The sequence below is a fragment of the Nelumbo lutea genome, chromosome 3 (assembly GCF_056320005.1).
Source record: "Nelumbo lutea isolate HS-2025 chromosome 3, American lotus-T2T, whole genome shotgun sequence".
NCBI lineage: Eukaryota > Viridiplantae > Streptophyta > Magnoliopsida > Proteales > Nelumbonaceae > Nelumbo > Nelumbo lutea.
This window is the reverse complement of record NC_142686.1, coordinates 102,502,196-102,514,747: the sequence shown is the minus strand read 5'-3', so window position 1 is coordinate 102,514,747 and position 12,552 is coordinate 102,502,196. Positions and strand designations below refer to the sequence as shown.

The 12,552-nt window shown below is 34.5% G+C and overlaps 1 protein-coding gene across 1 annotated transcript; it reads right to left on the bottom strand.

Moving 5' to 3' along the window:
- Nucleotides 1–2,990: 2,990 nt before the first annotated feature.
- On the bottom strand, nucleotides 2,991–5,390 carry LOC148867250 (scopoletin glucosyltransferase-like). The gene has a single exon (XM_088981639.1). It carries the CDS (start codon nucleotides 4,781–4,783, stop codon nucleotides 3,245–3,247), a length of 1,539 nt encoding a protein of 512 aa, XP_088837765.1. The 5' UTR covers nucleotides 4,784–5,390; the 3' UTR covers nucleotides 2,991–3,244.
- Nucleotides 5,391–12,552: the final 7,162 nt, after the last annotated feature.

The window sequence follows — 12,552 nt, the reverse complement described above, 5'->3', positions numbered from 1 at the left end:
TGGCTACAACTACAAACACCAGGGTTATCAGTGTTTGCACCTCACAATTGGGCGAGAATATATCTCACGACATGTTATCTTTGATGAACATCATTTTCCTGGGCTTCCTGTGGTTTCTTCATCAGATCCAGTTCAGCCAACCGGTATTTATTTACAAACCCTCATAACGTCTCCCACTGCTCCCAAGCACCTGCATCCCCAATTCCCTCATCTTTACCACAAAATGATTCTACTACTAGTTTCGTACCTCCTAATAGTACTAGCGATTCCTCAGCTTCTCCAACTAGTTCCACCTCCCATGATGTTGGACCATGTGGAACCTGTCCTCTTCAGGACATTCTTGATAATATGGCTCTTATCGTACCTCAGCATTCTATAGTTTCTCGCCAACACACTATGGTTACTCAGTCCATGCACGACTTTCTCCCTTCTCATTCTCATCTCACTACCAAGTATCTCTCACCACAGTCATTATTGGCTCAATCACAGGATGATACTACAGAACCATCCAACTATTCCAAAGTAGTAAAATCTGCTCATTGGCATGAGGCTATGACAAAGGAGTTCAATGCTCTTGTCACCAACGGTACTTGGAGTCTTATCCCATACTCTTCTCACATGCACATGGTAAGAACCAAATGGGTCTATATGGTAAAATGGAAGGCCGATGGAACCATTGATAGGTACAAGGCCCGTTTGGTTGCACAGGGTTTCAATCAAATCTCCGAGGTCGACTTTATTGCTACTTTCAACCCATATGTGAAACCAGTAACCATCCGCACTATCCTTTCTCTTGCGGTCTCCCAATAGTGGTGTATTCATCAAATTGATTTTGACAATACCTTTCTTAACGGGGAACTTCATGAGGATATATATGTAAAACAACCTAAGGATTTTGAAGACCCTCCAAACCAACTAATGTCTGCAAGTTACACAAAGCCCTATATGGGCTTTTCCAAGCACCTCGGGCCTAGTACACTCGTCTCACTTGCCAACTAATCCATATGGGTTTTTGGGCTTCTACAACCGATAACTCCTTATTTGTGTACTTCTCCAAAACCGTCACTCTTTATCTGCTCATATATGTGGACGATGTTCTACTTATCGGGAACTCCAAGAATGCCACCCACTGCTGCATTATGGAGCTCTCTTGTCATTTCTCTCTCAAAGATCTGGGACCTACCACCTTCGTTCTCAATATTGAGTTCATTCGACATCCTCATGGGGTACTTAGTTAGCGATAGTACATCATCGATCTTCTTCAATGTGTTCACATGGAATTTGCTAAACCCATCTTGTCTCCTATGGCAATTCACCCTAAGCTCTCTCAATACAGTGGTCGTCCTCTTGATGATCCTACAGAGTATAGAAGCATTGTCGGTGCCCTCCAGTATGTGGCCATTACTCGTTCAGACATCTCCTTTGTCGTAAGCAAAGCCTCCCAGTTTCTTTAATCTCCAATTGATGAACACTAGACAACAGTGAAACAGATCTTGCGTTACCTCAAACACATTGTCATGCTTGGTCTGAACTTATCTCGAGATTCTTCCTCTTCTCTCTCCCTTCATGCATATTATGATACTGACTGGGCCAGTTGTCCAGATGATCGAAGATCTACAGGGGGGTTTGGTGTCTATCTAGGTCCCAACTTAGTTGATTGGAGTTCCTACAAACAAGCTAAAGTTGCTCGCTCTAGCATAGAGTATGAATTTCGTGCTTGTGCCATCACAGCTACTGAAGTTCTTTCGATTACATCTCTCCTTCGAGATCTTGGTGTCACTCTTTCCAAGGCTCCTACTATTTGGTGTGGTAACATTGGTGCTACCTATCTTGCTGCCAACCTCATCTTTTGTGCTCACACTCGACATGTCAATGTTGACTTTCACTTTCTTTGGAATCTTGTTTTTGCACGTAGGTTGAGTGTTCGGTTTATCTCCTCCAACAATCAGATTGTTGACATTCTCACCAAACCTCTCACTAGTAATCAATTATGTTTCTTAAGAGACAAACTCCATGTTCTTGATGAACATGGAGCTTGAGGTGGCATATTGGAGATACACCACCTCCATGTGTATTATCTCTATCTCTTAGCTCAGCCAGATATCTATCCTTAGGATAACAATTACCCTTTAATCCTTAGGATAATTGTTATCCTAATGAGATGTACTCTCCTATTGTTATCTTTGTAAAACTCTATTAAAGATGGAGTTCCATTTGTTGTAAACATCTTCTCATTATAAATAAGATCAATGTCGATGCTCTTCTAATCATGCCCAATTATTCTTTGAGGTCTTCGACTCTATCTATAGGGAAAATATGTGCAAAGTTTTTGTTTGCAGGAAATCTCCATCATGGGTTTAAAGCCAAATAACCTGAAATACAAGATGCTCCAATGAAATAAAAACCAACTTTGTTGTATGGTAGAACTTGTTCTAAATGTTGATATGCTTTATCCTTGTCGTGACCAATGTGATCTTTTAAGGCTATTTTGAAAACAACAATATGAATCTTCTCACTTGGGTTCATAAAGAGTACGTTGTATTTGAAATCATTGTTGTTTCTATCTGAAAGAGGCAAAATCTACAAGTAGCCTCACATTACTATAAGCAACCTCAAATAACAGTTTGTATGTCTAGTGATTGCAATGGGGCGGATTCGGGGAGGGCTTTATAAATTCTAGTCCCTACCCGTTTCCTTAAATCTCTAAACATGTACCCACTCCAAAACCCTTAGCAAGTTGGATTTTGAGAATCCAAACCCTCCTTGCATATGAAAGTGCAAAACCCTCCCCAACCATACCCTCCCGCATTTAAGGATAGGGGTGGATTGGGTTTAAAACCTACATCTAATTTTCTATTATTTATTGTCATATATAAGCGATAAATAAGCAAAACAATACAAATAAACATCAAAATTTCAAATTATTTGATTAAGACATATAAAAAATACATAAACTATCAATTATCATTCACATAAATTTCAAAATATTATTAAATTCAAAACCCATCATTTATGTATTGATGAACCCAAAATGTTTCATGTATTAGTATCAAAGATGGCCTAAATCAGTTTTTTTTGAAAGAAAAGGGTAAAAAATCGGAATGGACAATACACTACCTTCCTTTCGTCATAATCCCACTATTGCCTGCCTATCCAGAGTTTCAGATTTCATTATTTCAGACACGAATAATACATGATCATATTCCATAATAATATGCACGTGGAAGAGGATAGGGTTGTCATTTCATTTATCCCCACAAGTTTTGTTGATGAAGTCCCTGCAAGCATCCAAAAAAGCCAGAGAGCTGGCCGGGAAGCCATGATCAAATGTGGCTCGAAGCGAAGCTGCCCGTTTTCTGGTCTCCTCATCAGCCAACAACCTCTTGATCCCACGCAAGATTTCGTCCTTCTTAACCGGCTCGGCCCGGCTCTCGGTTTGGACCATCAACCCGACCTTCAGATGGCTCACCACCAACTTTGCATTATAGATCTGATCACCGCGTATCGGCCATGCTAGCAACGGCATTCCTCGCCCCATTGCTTCCACTGTTGAGTTCCAGCCACAATGCGAGATGAATCCAGCCGTTGATGTGTGGCTCAGGATAAGAAGCTGTGGTGCCCACCCACGTATTATCAATCCCCTCCCTCCTACTCGGCTGGCTAAGGCATCTGGAAAGAAACTGTCACCTCCGTGTAGGTGTAGATGAGATTGGCCGGGTGGACCGGGAGGGCCTGCGGGTGGACCCGGTGGACCTGGAGGGCCTCCAGGTGGACCGGGTCGGCCTGAATTTGATTGGACGACCCAAATGAAAGGCTGCTTCGATTCGTCTAAGGCGTCGGCCAGCTGAGAGAGCTCCTCCGCGGAGGGACACACTTCAGAACCAAAAGATACGTATATCACAGAGCGACGTGGCTTCGAATCTAACCATTCACTGACTTCATCCTCCGTAACGTTGGATTCGCGTTTAGTGCGGGTGTCGCGATCGTGAACAATTGCGTCAGCAGAACGCCAGTACTGTTCCGGCAAAAGCGGGCCCACTCCCCAGACCGGCTTCCCGACCTCCCTAGCAACGTAGTCGATAAACGGACGTTCTAGATCATCACACGTGTTGATCAACAACGCGATGGACCCTTCTGTCTCACCAACCCACGGTGGTTTATGGCCGGGTTTAGGTACTGGACCGGGAGGTGGAGGGAAGCCTCCGCCACCACCACCGCCGGGTGGAGGACGGTGAGCAGGAGGCGGCGGATCCTTGTGTGACATATCGGAGAACGTCAGGCGCATGTCTTCCGGTAAGCCAGGAAGCTCAAGAGTCTCCCCGGGAGCAAGATCCTTGGGCTGGAGCTTCCACAGGGCGTATTCCATGGCGGCGGAGCAAGCTCCGGAGGTGAAGAAACTAACGACGGGGATCTTGAATTTTCCGAAGGTATCACGGGTCCAGCTCATCATAACGTCAACTACTGCACAGATAGGCATCGAAGGGCCGTCGGATAGACGGGCGAGGAAATCAGATAAGGGTTGGGCCATGTGGTGGTCGGGGTGGTGGTGGTGGTGGTGTCGATCGGAATCCGGCAACGGCAAGGGAGAGGGGACAACTGCAGGGAGTTCAGCAACTTGGATAAGAGAGTGGTGGCGAAGAGAGGCAAAGATGGAAGAGGAGAGAGAAGAGGTGACGATGAGGGTAATCTTGTAATTACGGGAAGCAAGGAGCTTGCAAAGCTCCGAGAAGGGGAATAGGTGGCCTTGTCCATGGAAGGGAACCAACAAAATGTGTGCTGACATCTTTTGCTTCTTTCTCTCTGCCGATCAACTCGATGATATCTCTTGCCACGCTGAAGGCCCGAAGCTGGTTATATACTTGAAGTAACAAGAGAGAGAGAGAGAAAGAGTGAGAGAAAGCTTAGGAGTTAAGAAAAAGTGGGGAAGACTAACAGAGTGGATTGACGATTTGTTTGAGTTTTGACTGTTAGATTATTGTTTTACTCGTCGTCGGAGGAAGTGAAGATGAAGCTAACATCACCGACCACGACCGACATAACTTCATCCTTTGTACGACTCCGGATATCTTTGCCCGCGAGAAATCTGTCCACGACATAACTTCATCCTTTGTACGACTCCGGATATGCAGAGGTGATGTTCTGCATCTGTGGCTGTGATAAAGGTGGGCAGAGCTCTCGTGAACGGGAGATCCGAGCTCCCTTTATACTCAATTCGAAAAAATTGGGTTGGATTGACAATAAAATTGTATCACGCGGGCTGTACCGCCCTCCCCTACGATATTTTGGGGATCAGCCTCGCAGCTTGAGGTTGCCCGGCTTAAGTCGAGCGATGCCATGCCACTAGGCAGGTTGATTTATAGATTCAGTCTTGGGTTAGGTGAGGCTATGAATTGGACCAAAGTTATGAGGTTTATTTAAAAATTTGAAAAAGAAAATTTAAAAATTTTTATTTTATATGAATTTTGATGTATATAATTATTTATTTTATTAATATATTATTTATTATATATTATTATATAATTATAATATATTATATATTATATATATTATATATGAATATATATATAATATATAACTATAAATATATATGGGTCAAGCCACCAGTTGGGCTGGGCCAGCACACAAGCCGTCGGGTAGTCATGCCAGCCCATAGGCTTGAAACCCTTGGCCCAGCACGGCTCGCATGCCATCGTATCGGGCCGTGAGAGGCACGACCCGTCTTACACCTCTAGGGGTTAGGGTTGAATTTTGTCAACTCGATTTGACTTCAAGTTGGGTTAGGTTTGATCACTTGTACAACCCAATCAAATCAAAATCCAAGCTTATTGTTACATATAGGGTCCGTTTTGTTTATAGTTGGAATCGGAATCAAAGTGGTCTATTCCCCCATAGTATGTTTGGTTTAAATAAGAATCAGAATGGGATTCCATAAGGCAAGATGAGGGAATGACTATTCCCTCAAATGTAGGAATGTCATTCCATCATGAATGGGAATGGGATTCTGATTTTGCCCAACCAAATAGTGAGAATCAAAATGGCCCATTCTGATTTTGATTCTAGAAAACTGTTCTCGTGAACTAAGCAAAATCTGAATGGATATAGGGGTTTGAAATCGGAATTGGAATGGCTCATTTTAATTCCAACTGCTTGATTAGGCAGAATCGAAATTCAATTACTAATCTTAGTTAAATGGCATTCTCTTGTTTGAGGGAATGGTCATTCCCTCCATCCCATTCCAACATATTTCGATTCTCCCATGAACCAAACAGATTGAGGAAATATATCATTCCAATTCGATTCCAACTATGAACAAATGGACCTTAGGTTGCAATGCAATAATATTGTAGCATGTACATATGTCAATCAATATATGTCTTTTTTTTTTTTGATAAACAAAACAATTCATTAACTAAGCAAAAAGACTATACAACAAAAGGTTATGACTAGAGCGATGAATCATTCCACCAACAGACATCCTCAAGATGTTTAGCTTTCGGAGCTAACATATGAGTAGATAAAGTATACTTTCTATGAATATACATAAATTTAACAAACACAAAACATTTAAAATTTTGTCTACAAGGCCATGATATTTTAGGCTAATGATGAAGCCTAATTTTTAAGATAATAGATTATGGATTATAAGTTTTACATATGAAAACAAATTGATAGACTTCCATCATTGATTCTAGAAAAAGGTATTAGCTTTTAAAGTTTAGTTTATCTTCAACATCTCTATCCACTTTTTTGAGAACATCCACTTACAACTAATAGAAAACTTTTATTGTGAGATCATAAACACAAAATCCAAAAGTACCTCCATAATTACTATCTATCATTTCTGTCATGTTGAAAAATATATTCTTTAGACTATGTTTGGTTGTGCTGTAAATTTATTCTAGTAGTACAAATGATTTGGTTGCAAATTTTAATGTATTTTTACTTTAAATTTTATTTTATCTTGTTTGGTTATAGTACAAATGAAGTGAAATAAAATCTAAAGCAAAACAAAATTAAACTAGAATTTGCATTCTTTTTATTTGCACTCTTATGCATTTGTGCTAGTTCAAATAAAATTGCATTGCAACCAAACGCAACCTCAATTCAAAAGAAAAATGTCCATATAATAAAAAAATATTTGAATCTATATTCTTAAACACAATGTTCTAAAGAACATTTGGAATAAACTTAATTACCCAATTACTTAATTGATCTACTTGCATTAAAAAAGAGATCTAGTATCATTTCTAGCTGTATGCACAAAATTAAGGGTAACAACTAAAAGACATGATATCAATAAAATCAAACATACTAAGATCCAAATTTAGGAAAAGCAACATAAACTCCAAGATAGAATTACAAATATCTAAAATATTGATGAAAGACCATAGGCTAGCAAATAATAATAGAAAAAAAAAAGATACAAATTATTTTAGAACCTTGTTGATGGAGTAAACACAAAACATTCACATTTACACCTCTATTAAGAAACACGGACTTTGACACAACAAAATCTATACACAACCTCCATAAAAGCATTTTAAACCTAAGTGGAATTTTAAGTTTCCAAATTTTATTAATTATATTTAAGTTAGACCTATTTGAAACATTATGAGTAGTTTTTTTTTTCATTCAAAACAAAATGATCTATAGAAAATTTACCATTAGCAACATTCGCCCAAATGAATTGATCATAATTCCTATTCCTAAAACATATATCTCCTTCTACCAAAAAAATAGAACATATAATTGCATTCCCTTTTTGAGAATACCTACATAATTTTGTTACATTTCCAACATCATATTCCTTGATCAATCAAGTCTTTAACCTCAACATTCTTATCATTTTTAGTAGTCAGAACAATAAGAGAATTAAGAAGTTATTCTCCAAGATACAAGGAACACTCCACATTTTATTGTTAGTCAAATATCTGTTCTACGACAACTTGATCCATAATAAATTGTTTCCAATAAAAAATTTACAAACTAGCTTATAAAATCAATGATTTATTTAAAATCCTTAGGAGCACAAAGATTAACCCAATTAGTCAATTTAACTCACACTATGTTTTTCATTACAATTATGGATATGACTTTAAATAAAATGGCGTATTAGCTAAACAAGATTCATGTAGTTAACCCCATATAGTTGGGATAATGCATGGATGATAATGATAATGATTCTCATTACAATTTCATCAAAATTTTCTTTGGATTTCTTTTCATTTCATTCATAACTTTATTGGGAAATTGAATCAAATTCATACAAAGCATAGGAATAGTTTGTAGCGCAAATTGAAACAGTACATTTATACTTGCATAAGACAAAGAAATGGCTCTCCATTTAGCCAATTTACCCTTCATTTTATCTAAATTAAAGTTGAATGAGGCTAAATTAAGTTTTTTTTTTTTTTTTCCAAAGAAGAGGAACTCCCAAATATGTACAATCTATTGTCAAAGGAGATATTTACATTTGCCTATGAATCATTTTAGCTCTCTTTGTAAGAGTATTTTTACTAAACCAAATTCTTGTTTTTTGAAAATTAATAATTAACCTTGAAATTCTTTGAAACTCCTTCAACAAATTCACAAAACCAGTTGTTTCTTCTATATCACTTTACCAAACAAAAAAAAAAAAGAAAAACATTATCAATAAATAATCAAATGTAAAATTCTAGGATCCTTCTTATGAATCTTAATTCCCTTTGTTTTGTCATTCTCATTAACTTTAAGAATCAAAAGAGACAATTCTTCAATAGCCAAAACAAACAAATAAGGAGAGATAGGATTCCCTTTTTCTAGTATCCCTAGATGCTTCAAAATAATCCTTACAAATACCTATTACGACAAAGATTTTAACAGAAAAAATACATAACTGTAAAAAGGTTATACCACTCAAAAATAATGTCAAAGATTTTAAAACCTACAAAAGAGAATTCCATTCAAGAGAGCTAAAAGCTTTTAAAATTATCTAAGTTAACAACCATTAGACCTCCAATAAATTCATGTTATCATGAAGCTTATATTTCAGGAATAAATATTGTATAAGGATAAATACATTTCTCTAATAAAAGCTTCAACCTATTAGCTAACAATTAAGTCACGACTATATACAAAACTTTATAAGGATGATAGGTTGATAGTCCTTTAACTCTACAAAGATTTAATTAGTATAAAAAAAATATGATTAACCTAACCAATATTTGTTTTATTAATTCATAAATAATTCACAAATAAACAAATATACACCATCACCGATAATACTCCAAAACTTCTCTTATTGGTCGCCCAATGCTACTTTAAAGCCATTCACATTGTTGATTATGAGCAAACACCTTACATCCTTGTTATTAACATGTTAATTGTCAACCTAAGTTGTTAACACCATTTGTAATTTATTATACTTCACTCCTGCAATTATTTTATTTTTTTACAGTTGCCCATCTTTAAAGAGCAAGTTCCTAATTTTATTGATTTTAATTTTGAGTTGTAAATTATATTAATGTTACGTATAATTGTATAGTTTTCCTATTAAATGTTTATTAGTTTGTCGTTAGAATACAATTAATGACCAAGAAAGTTAAGAGCCCTTGACCATGTAGGGGTGTTCTGTAGTGTAGATGAGAAATCAGTGGGTATAGAGTAGTCCACACTACACCCTATGGTAGGGACCAATCCACACCACACCACACCACAGTCTACAATTGTTCTAAACTGTGGATAGATTGTGTGGACAAGACTAGTCCACACCCACGGTGGCGTTCTGTAAGTGTGGTGTAAACTGTCATACTTGTTTATTCTACGTATTTCATATATATTTTATGGGAGATCTACACAGCTGATCATAAATGTCTAATTTTTTTATTTTACATGATAAATAAATTAAAAAAAAGCATTAATATGTAAACAACAATTGCATTTTTTTAATAATTTTAAAAAATATTATTTTAAATATTAAAAAATAAAAAATATTATTTTATTGATACAAATATTAAAAAAATATATTTAAATAATGAAAAAGAGTTAAGAAAGAGAATCGTTAGACTTGTACTATAATTAACATTAAAATTATTATTTTATTGATAAAATATTAAAAATTTAAAATTTAAAGATCATTAGAAGATTAAATAAAATGAGAGTAATTGGACCAATGTAACGTAACGTAAGTGCATTACATTGAAACCTTCCCACAAACTGTCTACACTATAGTGTGGACCATTCATGACAAAATAATGTGGACAATAAATTGAGGTGTAGCACATCCTTGTCCATGCTATTTTGTTTATGGGGACCGTCCACACATAACAGAACACCATATCTTACCATGGACATGACTAAAATGGTTTCATTCACGATATTTACACGCTACCGAATGCCACCGTAGTGGTAACATGAGGTAGATAAAGAACTTGATTAATAATCAAATGAGCAATGAATTATAAGGTTGATGATAAAACTAAATCAAGAAATGAGGGATGTATAGAAAAACACTTCTGTAGTTGGTGATAATTTGTTGAATTCATGAAAGAGGTAAAGAGACAACTTTAACTTGTAAAAGGGAGTCCACTTAGATGTTTATAGCTTAAGTAATAATTAATTCACCTTATTAATTACAAAGAAAACATAACCTATTCTGACAAATTGACTAATAAAAGTTCTATTAAAATTTATCACATAAGTTTGTGGTAATGAAATCTTTTCATAAAAAATAAGTGGATTAGAAAATAGGAAATAGTTGTTATAATGCACATGTGAGTGTGTGAAATGCAATCCCATATTAGAAAGAAATGAGAGGTGTCAGGGACTTATATACAAAGATTGATTTAAAATATAATAACTTAATCTTTTAAATTAAAAGTGATTTAAGCTTTTAGATTAAAAGTGGTGTCCAACTCTTGTGTTCAAATCATATGCATGTGTACAAACTCCCTATTTTTTGTGAATCGATATACAACAGTATTAGAACTGAAATTTCAGTTAGATATAAATATTAACCAATGCACATAGTAACTCTCATAGCTTTACTAATAAGTAATTTCCCATGATAACTCAACCCATATGAATGTATTCTCATAATTAGCTGTCTTATAGTCATAAGTAAAAGTTTCTTTATTGACTTACATAAAGCTTGGCAATATGAAAATAATTTTCATTCAAAAAGTACAAATAACTTATATGGGATACAAATATGAGTGTATGAAATATATTCACAAATTAGAAAGAAATGAGAGGTATAGGTAATTTATATATAATTATTGGTCTACAATCTAATAACTTAAGCTTTTGAATTAAATGTAGATTTTAGTTCTTATGTATAAATTATACATGCATATACAAGTTCTTCAATTTAATATAACAATAATCATATTAGTAAAATAGTTTTCTTCTATGATAATTCAAGAAAAATCAATTATTTTAAGTATTAATAATTCCAAAAATAAGATAAGGTTCAAAAGGTTTATCAAAGATGGTAGTTGCATACGTTACTTTTCAAATATTCCAATAAAGCAAAATAATAAACAATAAAATATAATGAGGTTGAATAGCATATACAATTAAATATTTCATTATTGTATTTCAAAATAATAAAATATAATGAGGTTTATCAGAGAAACAAATATACACATTGCTTTATAATAGCGGAGCATTAGAAGTATAAATACTCATAATATTCTTCATAATTACTATATAAAGCATACACATAATCAATCCTTATATGTCTTTTTTAAAGAGCAACTCTTATTGACAAATTTTCATAGCTTTATAATTGTTACCCGTAAAATTTTATAAATAAAAACTTGAATATGTGGAAAATGAGAGTTATTATTGAAATTATAAAAAGTTGAAAAAATAGTATTATAAGAAATTGTTAATATTCACTTAATATCCCATTGTTATCTTTTTTTAATCCTACATTGTCAACATTCCCTTAATATTTAAATATTTAAATATTAAAATATTTAGAAATAAATTCGGTATTATATTGAAATGTTACATTTCCAACAGTTCAACTATAATATATTTACTATTATTAGTTGTACATTAAATCCATATATCAACCAATTACATTAAATTTTGCATAGTTGTCATTGGTTCATATTTTATAAAATTTATTTTCATGCTTAATAATGTGTATTTACCATTACATTTAATCAATTATGTTTTTTATTGCATAATGTAACCAATGCATCATTAATATTGTCTTTTTCTAAATATAAGAAAATAATTATAACAAATAACCACATTCTCAAACTTTATAAAGAGAAATTTATATATGTAAAAGTAATTCAATATTGTTGAAAAAAGTGTATTTGGTTGAAAAAATAGTGTTGTAAGAGATGATTAATATTTCTTTAATATTTTTTTAATATCTCATTGTTATTTTCTTTTTTTTTCTAATTTATTATTAAGAACTAATTTAAGCACATTTATATAGTATATGTACAATATGAGAAGGTAAAAGAATGTAAAAACATTATTTTTAAATTTCAAAATATTATTTGAGATACAAAGATATATTTTTATAAATGTCAAATTATATAAAAGGTTTAA